This window comes from Pleurodeles waltl, chromosome 9, assembly GCF_031143425.1.
Source record: "Pleurodeles waltl isolate 20211129_DDA chromosome 9, aPleWal1.hap1.20221129, whole genome shotgun sequence".
Taxonomy (NCBI): Eukaryota; Metazoa; Chordata; class Amphibia; order Caudata; family Salamandridae; genus Pleurodeles; species Pleurodeles waltl.
The window spans coordinates 388,945,331-388,957,835 of NC_090448.1; the positions used below are offsets into that span (position 1 = coordinate 388,945,331).

A 12,505-nucleotide genomic window follows, 5' to 3' on the forward strand; every position below is an offset into this window, starting at 1 on the left:
ACTCCACAACAGATGCTGTAAGAGGACTAAAGACTTAAGGTGTGCTTTTGAACCTTCGCCTCCCCATCGACATCCGGTGCCATTTGTGAGTTGCTAGGTATACCTTTCCTTGAACATGAGATGTCACTGGTTACTTGAAAAAGTTTTACATCCCCTAGGCTGCGACCTCCCCTAGGAAAACGGTGTCACTTGCCAGGTGGTGCTTCTCTGGAAGGATGTCAGTACCTAAAAAAGAGGACGTACCCCACAGGACAAACGGTCAAAAGTGTGAGCTTGGAGTGAATAAACCCTCTCCAAGGGCAGAAGATGTTTAATGCGAATTTAAAGATGGATGTACTTTCTCTTAAGACAGAAAGTGGCAGGTGTGAGCTTGGATGCACTTTACCTTCTGTAATGACAGAAGATGGTAGATGTGAACTTGGGAGTGGATAGACCATCACCTGAAGGTTGATGGATGAGCTTGGAGTGGAGGTATTTTTTCCTAAGACACAAGGTGGTTGGTATGGGCTTTGTACGGCAACACCCTCTCCTACGACAGAAGTTGGCAGATCTAAGTAAGCAGGGAGTGAAAATGGCTCTCTCTGGACAAGGTGGCTGTTATGAGATTGTGGTAGAGTACCCTCTTCTCTCACAGAAGGTGACACAGGTGAACTGGGGATAAATATATTTTCTCCTTGAAACAGAAGCTAGGACAGGAGTGTTTTGGGGTGATATACCCTCTCCTGGGACAAAAGATGGAACATGTGAGTTGGGATGAACTATTGTCTTGTAGGACAGAAGGTGGCAGGAGTAGGTTTGGGGTGGATATATCCTCTGCCAGGTGAAGTGCTCTCAGGTGTGAAATCAGGGTCAAAACACCCTCCCTCAAGACAAGTGGGCAGGTGTGAGCTTGGTAGTGGACATACCCTCACCTAGGACAAAATGTGATATGCAAAAGCATTGGAATGAATAGGCCATCTTCTAGAACAGAAGATGGAACATGTGAGTTGGGTTGAAGTACTGTCTCCTAGGAGAGAAGGTGGTAGATGTAAACTTGATGTAGGAATGCCCTCTCCTGATAACAGATGGTTCCAGGTGACAACTAGGGGTCGATATAGCATCTCCTGGTGGAGAGTTGGCAGGGTTAGCTTTGAGTGAATACACTCTCTCCGGGCACAGGAGGCGGCAGGGGTAAGGCTGGGCGGATTAAACATATCCTAGGTCAGTAGACTGCAGGTGTAAGTTGCTGGTGGTTCTATTGCCTCCTAGCACGGTTGGCGGCAAGTTTAAGCTTCAGGTGAGTATACCCTCTCCTAAGTTAGAAGATGCCAAGTTTGAGCTGGGAGTGGGGCTACTGCCTCCTAACACGGATTGGGGCCAGGTTCGAGTTTGGAGTAGATGCTCACTCTTATAGCATATACTGACATCGCCCCACACACGTCGCCCCCCTCCCCTCCGCCCCCTCCCGGGAACGTACTACTTACTCTTTCACCTCCTTGGAGCTGAAGTCCAGGTAGCGGTTGCTGATCCACTGCACCTCAAACCAGTCCTTGTAGTGGTTGTTGCCGCAGCACTGGAAGTCCATCTGCAGCTTGTCCACGGTCCTCTTCTGGTAGCAGCGGCCGGGCGTGTCGGTGTCCTTGTAGAAGCGGATGCCGTTCTTCAGGCCCACCTTGAGCGACTCCTCCAGGCTGCCCTTCAGCACGCAGATCAGGAAGAGGGCCACCAGCATGAGGAAGGCGAAGAGGAAGGAGACGACGAAGAGCGGCGCCATCAGCTGCTTCCGGCGGGAGTAGCGGGCCGCGTCCAGCGAGTCCTGGCTCACCTTACCCACGAAGAGGTTAATGAGCATGGTGGCCAGGCCGGCAGCCATGATGGTGTTGGGCACGGCGTGGATGGTGGTGTTGTCCATTACCTCGTGGTGGATCCAGAGCTGCACCTTCAGGAAGACGCCGAGGGCGAAAATGAGGCAGCCGGCCAGCACCGTCACCCAGGAGAGCAGCCACAGCGACTGGGCCAGCTTGACCCGGCGCTGGAAGTTGAACTTGGCCTTCAAAAGTACCATCTTGGATGTCTGTGGGATGCGGGGCGCGCGCCCGTCTGAGGAGGTGAGATAAAGACGGACCTGGGGTGGGGGCGTCCGGGGGCTCCCCTGGATGACCTGCCGCCTCTCACCTGCTGATCCTTGTTGAGGTAGGTGAGCAGAGGACACGAAGGAACTCACTCCCAGGGAAGGGGCCGCCTTGCAGAAGTTGCAGTGATTGCACGATTCAGTCTCCTCCCTTTTCGGTGGGGGGCTCCTGATTTAGCACTAATCTTCCTCCCACCCCAGGCAGGTCCGATCCTATTAAAGCAAGAGCTCGGACAGACCTCTAACTCAGCAACCAGTTTCTCCGGTGCCCCAGGACAGTGATGGGATGTGACAGGGCGACAAGCTCATTAGCGGATACTGGCATCTAATACCCTAATGTCACTGTTCCTGGCCCTTCGTGCACAAGAAGTGGCTTCATCTGGGGTTATTGAGGTCTGTGGGTGCCCAGAAGGCCTCAACTTTTTTGTGGACACTGACATTTCCATTACTGCACTTAGGTGGACGTGTTCTGCCCTCGAGTGGGTAGCACTCTGGTTCCTATCTGCCCCTGAATCGGAGTGTCTGTGGACAGGGACATCTTCTTTCGCTCTTAAATTTACAGCCAGGGGGCGTGCTCGTTTCAGAGATAAAGGGAACGGAGGCGGGATCACCTTTAAGAGACAAGGTTATTTACAGGAGAGGATAAAACTATAATCTAGCCGCGTTGATCACAACCATTCCCCTACACCCTGCATTGTCCAAAACTTCCTTGTGCTTCTCACTTTCCCCTATTTTCACATACAGTTCTCATCTCTCAATTTCTTTCTCATTTTAACGCCCCTGAGTGGTTCCTTTCACTCCCTGCCCCTTAATCTACTCCAGTGCCTTGTTTTCTCTATCTAACTATAATCCTCTGCCATTTTCGTTTTTTCGGCATTCTTCTGTACCCTTCTGTTTTTTCCTCCTGCGTAAACATGTTTACATTCTTAACGAATTGTGGTTAAAATAGGCATCATTGCTGGTCTCTTCTCTCTAGACTATTTCTTGGTCACAAAACTTAAGATGTGGCCAGAATGGAAACACATCTTTCAAGATGAAATCTGAAAAAGTAGACACAAACTACACGTGCGTCCTTCACACCTGGACACAGTAATTCAATGTGACCCCCAGTACAGAGTATACTCCTCAAGAGGTGACCTACAGATGTGGAGAAAGTGGTGTAGATGATGTCTCAGAGCACGATTTGATACGCCAGTATACAGTGCTACATATGCATCTTCTAGATCTGGGCACAGTGATCCCGTTGTTGCCCCACAAACTGCTCACAGCAGCCCACACATGGTTTCTAGGTATTAAGGTGGCGCTCTACATAATGTCACTAGTACAAGACACACTCCAGATGAGTCTTTCTGTACAATTGGAAACAACAGCAAGGCTGTGGCTTTCAGGACTGCACTCATTATTATTATTCGAGATGCAATTTGTATACCTGGACACAAATTTCGAGATTGACATGAACACCCAAGTAATCGTGCCATCCAATACGGGGTCAGACTCACTCAGTACTATAATTTAAAATAGGTCAGTCCACATAATGAATATATATGTGTGATATTTGCCTTGAATACATTCAACAGTTATGTAAACAGTAATGTCTGACCCAAATTACGACAATGAAATTGGCATAGTGATTTGACTTTGCAGATAGGAACTTTTCTTTGGCTAAAAGGAGCCTAATTTCATTAACTCCATCTCCCACTACGGAGGCAAGTCCTTTGGGAATATTCCTAGTCACTGGAATCAAAAATACTCATAGCTGTAAACTCAGTCCGGTGCCTTGGAGCATCAGGGACTGAGGTCACATGGCTTAATGAGTCACTTCCATGGAATGTTACAGGATATGCTTAGCAAAAATCAATAATATTTACAAAAGAAAGCAAAATGGAGCAAGGTTGGCTCTGAGGTGCTGTCACAAGGACAGACACCCCAAGGGTCATCTTTAGTAAATCCCAAAGCGAAGCAGAGCAAATGATGAACTACACCTGCCCTAAAGTGGAACTTGAGTGGCCTTTCCATCTTCCCATTTTCCAGGTTAGGTAGGGTGCCATACCAGGAGTTACTTTCAGATTTACGATATTTAATGACTTCCCTTGCCTCTTCTCAGGATAGAGGTGTTTTACAGCCCTTTTATCAACCTTGCTGATGAGTGATGGCAAATGAATCAGCTCTGGATGGCCAAGATCTTTAAAAAAAGATTCAACGTAAGCTATCCAGGGAATAACTAATCCCTTATCTAGCTGCAGTCATTCTCTAATAATATCTCTGTTCAGGCTCACCTCAGGGTTGACCCATACCGATATCCACAATAAAATTGGAGCTACTTTACTATGATCCTCTAAGTAAGGCAAACTTAACTCACCATGACAAATAAAATGAGGGTTAGAGGGACGCTGGTTCAGTGGATGCCTGCAAATGCGATTCCCATCAAGCTGCAAGGCGTGACTTTTAATATAACCCCAACTCCTGCACCGAAGCAGCAATAGAAACACACTGGGAGCTATAAATGGACATAAGTGGGCCAAAGCCTTGCAACCAGTGGGCCAGGGGAGATTTGAGTGTGTCTGCCGCCCTAGACAACTTTAAAGTGCTAGCTGAGATATGGAAAGCGCAGGTATCCGAGTTGTCGATCATAACACCCTAATCAGAAAAACTATGCACACTAAGGGAGTCATTATGAGTTTGGCGGATGGAAAAGGCTGTCTTGCGAACTCCTGCGGTCAGGTTGCCGCCAGTGCGGTCGTCTTCCCGCGGACCCTATTACGAATTCCCCGCTGGGTCAGTGGGGAGCAGCCCACAACATTGACACCGGCTCATAACTGAGCCAGTGACAATGCTGCGGTGCGCAGGGTGCACCAGCACCCGTCGCGCTGTTCACTGTCTGCCATGCAGATAGTGAACAGAGAGACGGGGCTGGCCATGGGGGCCTCTGCAGTGCTCATGCCCCCTGCACCCGGTCTCCGCCAGTCTGCCAGCCTTTACACGGCGGTGCTACTGCCATGTCAAAGCTGGTGGAGAGGGGGGTCGTAATTCCCAGGGCAGCACTGCTTGCAGTGCTCCCCTTGTGGATTAGGACCACCAGTCCCTCCTGTGAAGGAGAACTGGCGGTGCTGGCAGTCCGATTGTGGCGCAACCGCCACGGTCGTAATGTGACAGTCAGACAGCTGCCAAAGTGGTTGGACCACCGCTTTGGTCAGACCACCACTGTGATCCTGGCGGTCTTCGTAATGACCCTCTCAGTAATCTCTGCCCCTCACATGCTGTAAAGAGCACCCTAAATTTATTAGGACCATATGCTATGATATGTGAGTTAATAAAGTTGGTAATCAGATCCAGGTTAGCCATAAATACAACAAAGGAATCCAACAACCTACAAAGAGCAATAGGCATTCAGGCTATAAGCAATGCATCATCTGTGTACAGTAAAATAGAAATAGCTATGCTTCCTATCTTTGGTACATCCTTAGAAACATCCATTAAAAAAGGGATTAGGTTATTGATGTGTAGAATAAACAACAATGTGACCATCATACAACCTTGGCGAACACCACATTCTAGACTTAAAACCTCAGTAAACCCCCCATCTGGGCCAACACATTCCCTGGCCCCCAAATTCTTGTTGAGTGTGTACAAAATGTGTACCACCGCGTCATCAAGGCCCGGATCCAGCAACATCCTTCATAGTTTAGTATGGTTCACATAACAAAAGCAGTTGATAAATCCATAAACACTAGGTGCAGGTGGCAGTGCATAGCAATGGTATATTTCTCCACAATAAGATGTAGGTTAAGGCACAGCTCCACTTTACCTCGTCGATCTCTGAAACCATACTGACTAAATCATAGAATGTTATGCTCGTGGGTCCTTTTCTGCATCCAACTAAAAATTACCCTGCCAATGATCTTTACTGAGGTAGTGATCAGAGAAATGGGTTTCATACAGGAAACCTAGAATATGTTGGAGACCTAGCAGAGATATCTCAAGTTGAAAGGTGGGTCTTCTCAGCCCCCAAACAGACAGTGGTTGATTACTTGGATCTGCGAGACCCATCAGCTATTCACATCCCTCACACATAGGTGGGCTATACAGAGTCAATCCTAGGAGCATTATTCACCCACAAAAAGGAGCATGCCCTCACTAATAGGGTGTTGAACCAGGACTGTAGGATTAATATGGGGAAATTTAGCAGGACATAAAAAGTCTCTGCATCAATTTAAAGAGTGCCACCCGGCCAAATACATTCAGAGGCAGATTCGACCATCTTTTCATGTCTTGTCTGGTGGCAGATGTCTATAGTTATGCCGAAAACCACAGACTATCCTTATTCAGTGGCCTTGTTTGTTCTTGTTTTGCAATGTCAGTGCAGGGCTTACAGTCATGAAGATAAAATCTTTCCTCTTCTACTTTAGCCCAGCGAGCCCAAGTTTGGAGACTATGATCCAGTTCAGTGCAAACAAGGAACAACTCCAAAGAGAGATGACCTAACTGCATGACTTAACACCATATGACTTTATAAACTTTTGTGGCATGTCTTTCTGGTACTGTAAACATCGATCCTAGAGGGCATTCACTTGCAACTCATCTTTTTGGTGACACAGCAATTCTAAATTATGGATCAAACCCTACATGCAGAGTTTGGCAGGTTCAAAAGCCTGAAAGTTTATGGACCCTTTGGTGGCTCAGATTATCCTTTGGGTATTCATATATTGAAAGTAAGAATGTTGAATGTAGGGGCATGGCCAAGCCGGCGTCCAAGACGGCTACAGAGCACTGAAGCTCCGGCGCATCACCTACAATCATTGTCCCCGGGCGCCCATCTGCCTTCATTATGTCTCTCTGTGCCTAGCCCAGGGCGCACGGGGGTGGCTTGTCATACTGCTGCTCCATCGACCCTGGCAACCTCTTATTTGGTGGCAGCTCAGCAGGTCTGCTGCCGTGGCCTGGCCCTTGGATGCCCCACAGTGACAGGGTCCGTGAGTGAACCTGAGGGTGGGCCGTGGCATGCTCATCCTACGTTGGAACCTTGGGGCCGCTTCATTTTGTCTCCTGGCTGCTCCATCACCTACCTGGAGCACCTGCTCCCTTCGGCACTGTGCAGCACCCTCTCTGACCTGGCAGCTAGTGGCTTGGCTGCTGTCGTGCAGCATCACTGCTGGAGGCTTGTTGGCCGACCCGGCTGTTCGTCGTGGCCTGGCTCCCCTCCCGAGATCCCTGCAGAGAGTGTGCCTGTGACTACGCCCGCACCACATCAGAGCCAACCAGATGGCAGGGCCTGCAAGCTGTCCCTGCAAAGCACGGCCTGCACAGTGAGTCGGTGGTTGGTTTCTGAGGGGTTGATGCAGTTGGCCCAATAACCGCTGGACTCTGTGACTACTGTTGTGCCTAATGTTCATCCCCAATATGCCTACTGACTTTGTTTATGCAGCTCTGGAAACACTTGGGGCGTAATGACCCTCCTTCATATTATATGCACTCTGACAACCAAACACGCATGGCTTCATCATTTTCTTGAGTTTACTTCACATCCATGTACCTTTCTTAATCTGTTGTGAAATTGTCCCATAAGTACTGCTCACCTTCCTTGCTACAAACTGCCCTGGTGCATTAGATCTTCCTCTACCCTCTGCTGAGAACAGTACCTACCTCCATGACCTCTTGGCTGCTCTTTCATCATTGGGGAATGGCATCCCTGCGCTCCTTGTTCGTACAACGCTGCCTGGCCTCCCCTTGTGCCTCTATTGTGTGCCTCAGCTTCGTTGGCAAAATTGGACGTGGTGACCCAAGCAGAAGCAACTATCTTTTGAGTCTGCAAGGACCCTGTGGCATCAGCACTCCCCGCCTGATACTGAAGAACTACCTCATGGAGAGGTGTACAACCCTCCCCTCGATGGCATTAGGTTATGGATACGCGTTTTGACACCCTCACTAGCCGCCTAGATCGCATGAATGACCACCTTGACAAGCACGCCGCACGCTGCACGACTCGATGGCCAGAGTGCAGAATCTCAGAGGTGGAGGACGGGAACATGGATGCCCTGAGGCACCTTGAGAAGGGAAAGTCCATGCTAAAAATACTATTGCCAAGAACAAAGAACTGAAGCGCGTTGGCGCTGCAACAACCACCACATTGCAGGGATAGCAGAAACTACTGACACAGGGTGCATTGGCACAACCGTGGAGAACTTACTGGTGGAATTGTTATATAGACCCCCTCCACAGAGATCTTTGTCACGGGGAAGGCTCATAGAATACTTTGACCTTGTCCTATATTGGGTGCCCCCCCCCCACACCCTATCATTGCCAGGTTACTGAACTTTTGAGCCCGAGACCTGGCCTTGTGGCTGGCCCACGAGAAAGGGTCGCTTCAATATCAGACTTCACCCAGGCAGTCCAGGAGGTGCAACACAAGTTCACAAATGTGAAATATACTATACCGAAACGAGGCCTCAAATACAGCATGTTATACCCAGCCCGTCTGAGAATGAATGGATGGCATCACATATTTCAGGCTCCTGCTGATGTTCTTCAGTTCTGCAAACACCACAAGCTAGACACAAATTTGCATGACTTCTCCCCACCAATTGGGTCCCTATCAACTGCCTCCTTGGGATCCAAGCATGGCATGCCGCTTAGAGCAAGTCTGTACTGTAGGCACTGTGCTTGTTGTTTTTGTTTGGCCCTGTATTGCCTTATATGATTTTGCCACTATATCTTCTTTCCTTTGAGTGCAATTGGTGAGCTAATTGCCTGGTTGGACAGTCCTATTGTTTGTATATTCTCACTATACAGTCCGGCGATTTTCCCCTAGAGAGCTGTCACCACCCTGAGGTGTATACCGCAATGGAGGTTCTTCCTTCTGGTCGGAGGGAGGTGAGGGTTGTATTGTGTTGTTATGTTTGACTTTTGTTACTACACCATTGCCATGCTACATGACTTTCCAATGACATAGCCTTACATGTCTGAACGATACGCATCCTAGACTTATTGGCACATCACTCTGGTGTGGTCCCAGGACTTAAACTCCCATGTATGACTTAGAACATCAGGGACCTCAATAACCCCAGAAAAAGTAAACAGATACGCTCTTATTTAACCAGACATGGGATTAAGTTAGCATTTTTGCCAGAGACACACCTTTCTCCTCGCAACGTCTGCAGATATGCCACTGCCTGGTGTTCCACCTATTGCTTTGCACACTGCAGCTCCTACTTCCGTAGTGTTTGTATCCTTGTCCATAAGAGCATCCCTTTTGTTTGCCGGGAGAGTGTCATTGACTTTGAGGGCAGATATTTGCTGGTGTCAGGAATGTTGGCGGATAGGGCAGTACTCCTTGTGAATGTCTCTGTGCCCAACACTGACTCCCCAGGGTTCTACCACAAGCTATCTGCATTAATGGGTCACACTCAAGCTGACTATATTTTCATGGGTGATGACTTTAGTCTCAGATGCCATCCCTTGCTGGACACAACTGGTTCTCTCACAGTCACAAAACCTAAATTATTGCAGATGCTCACAGACATTATAGATTCTTTCCAGCTCCTGATGCCTGGTGCTCTCACAATCCCCATTCGAAAGACTAGACTTTCTACACTGCTCCACACAATGTTTGAACCTGTATAGATCACTAGTATGTCTCTCATGGAGCTCTTCTGTGGCTCACTGAAATCACACATCAACCTCTCACCCTTTTCTGATCATGCCCTAGTGAAGATAATGTTACTTGTCCCATGCTCCGGCTTCTCCATTAGATTTTTCGGGTGGAAATCTGTGTTACTATAAATGAATACTTTGTGACTATTGAAGGTTACATTGAAACACACTTTGTGCTTCGGGACATCTTTAAGGCCTACATAAGGAGTGTTTGTATCTCAAAACATGCGGCGGTACTCCACAGTGTCAGTAACAATTTGGCTAGGGTGGAGGGAAAACTACAAGATCTAGACAAAATAGACTTGTCTGGCATACATCGGTCTCACCTACATAATCGATGTACAGTACTGCAAGAGTTCCATAACTTGAATGAACGTGAGGTGGCATCCTTGGGCAAGTATACAAAAGCAAACAGGTATGGCGAAGGAGAGCGACTTAGTCGCACTCTGGCACGGCTTCTGCGACCCCCCTATCTTGCCACGTATGTCACAAAACACCAGACTGATGATGGCATGACTGCCATTGACAATGCCACGGTTGTTGCCACAGTCACATTCTATTATTGCCAGCTGTACACATCGCAAGTGGGTGAAAACGCATCTGCATTGGCAGAGTACCTAGCCGAGGTGGCAATGGTGTGATTTGAGCCTGGACAACAGACGTTTCTGGCTGCTCCTATTACATATGAGGAAATAACATAAGCTATTGAAACCCTCAGCGGTTCCAAGGCCCCTGGCGTGGACAGTTTTATTGGGAATTTTTATAAACCATACAAGTCTGTCTTAGCCCCACATCTTTTAGAGGTCCACGCTGGGTCACTTGAGGTAGGCACACTTCCCCCTACTCTGCATGAGGCTCTCATCACATTATTGCTTAAACGTGACAAGCCAGCCCACCCGTGCACCTCCTACAGACCATCACCACTCCTGTACTATGACAGTAATATATTGGCTAAAGTTATGGCCATCCGCCTTGACTCTTTTAATGGATTGTATAATTTCCCCTATGTAGTCTGGCTTTGTCCCGCATCGCTCCACCATAATCCATTTTCCAACCATTTTTGCAGTGCTGAACCAGATCTCACCCGCCACCCTACTGCGGTTGCCCTACTGAATGCTGAAAAAGCATTTGACTTACTGGAGTGGTCATTCCTACTTGCAACCCTGATCAAACTGGGGATACTCACTGGCTTTAGTGACCTCATTATGCTACTTTACCTGGACCCCTTGGTGCGCCCTCAGGTGAATGGAACAGTCTCAGACACTTTTCCAATCACTAAGGGTTTGAGACAGGGCTGTCTGCTCTCTCCCCCCTTGTTTATCATTACTGACTTCCTTGTTAGACACCTGCAGGAACACCAGCTCCCATTCCGTCATGGCCTATTGCTGGCCTGGATCTAGATATATTATTGTTTGTCCATGATCCACCTGTCAATTTGCCCCCACTCATTCATGAGGTGATACGCTTTGGGACTTTTTTTGGTTTGCTGATTAACTGGAACAAGTCAGAGCTCTTTCCACTAATAGATGCCACTGTCCCGTTTCATCTCGAATATCCCTTACTCTGGTGCACTGACTCCCCCAAATATTTGGGTATATTTTTGCACAGAGTTAAAACTGAAGTCTTCTGCCATAACTATGGCCCAGCTATTGACAAACTCACTTCTCAGGTGGAACAGTGGATTAAGCTTCCACTAGCCATATCAGGATGCAGCATCATTAAAATGGTGGTTCTCCCACAGTTTTTGTACCTGTTCACAAATATCCCCATTGCTTTGACCAATAATTTTTGTCACCTTGAGGGGCCTCTTAACGTGGCTTATCTGGGCCGGCCGCCGGCCCCACATTCTCTGAGATATGTTGACACCCCCCTGCTAACATTGTGGGTTTGGGGTTCCGGATCTTCAACTATATTACTTAGTGGTATAATCTCACTATGCCTATTACTGGTATACAGATGCTGGACTACCATACCTTACACCCAAGAGAGCTCAGGCATGGCATCTCCCCCTGTCTTCCTTACTCCCTCAGGGATTTCCACCAGACCCCACCAAGACCTTCTCCTCCATGGGTTGGGCTTGGTCTAAGCTATGGTGCTACTCGGGCTGGGAGATGCTATACTCTCCGCACATACCTCTATAGAATAATCTATATCTCCCCTTACTCAGGAGCGGTTGGTGCAGCATTCACTTGCTTCACACCAGCCAAGTGTACTGGGCGACCTGTTCCTCAATGGTACCCTAAAACCCAGCTCTGCTTTGACAGAGGGCGGAGACCCAGCACATATAGACAGTTTTATTTTTCAGTGCCTGCACAGCACACTATGTCACACCATAGCTACATACCCTGAGAAGCCCAAGGATTTCCCACCGCTCACAGTGGTAATATCTACTCAAGATAGTGGTAAACTGCTATCCCGCATATATCACATCTCCCTACAGCTACACCCATCCAGGCCAGAAAAATCTAGAGCTGCAAGGAACATGACTTGGGACACACTATTCCAGATAAAACTTGGTGTTACTGCTGTATGCAAACTAAGCTGGTGTCCAGTAACCACCGGCACAAGCTGCTACATTACAAATACCTACTCTGAGCTTATACCACTCCGAAAGCCTTAGCTAAGCTTGACCCTATGAGGCCACATGATTGCCCTAAATGTAAAACGGACCATGCTAACTTTGTACACTTTACATTAGTTTATTATTTGCACACTGCAGCTCCTACTTCCGTAATGTGAATTATGCTG

The 12,505-nt window shown here is 48.1% G+C and overlaps 1 protein-coding gene across 1 annotated transcript in view; it reads right to left on the bottom strand.

The window, feature by feature from the left end:
* Positions 1 to 2,268, bottom strand: part of ROM1 (retinal outer segment membrane protein 1) — a 67,151-nt gene extending 64,883 nt beyond the window's left edge. The window contains exon 1 of the mRNA XM_069207041.1: positions 1,464 to 2,268. Within this exon, the coding sequence (XP_069063142.1) occupies positions 1,464 to 2,044 (581 nt within the window). The 5' untranslated portion in view covers positions 2,045 to 2,268. The remainder of the gene's footprint in view (positions 1 to 1,463) is intronic.
* Between the last annotated feature and the right edge of the window lie 10,237 nt (positions 2,269 to 12,505).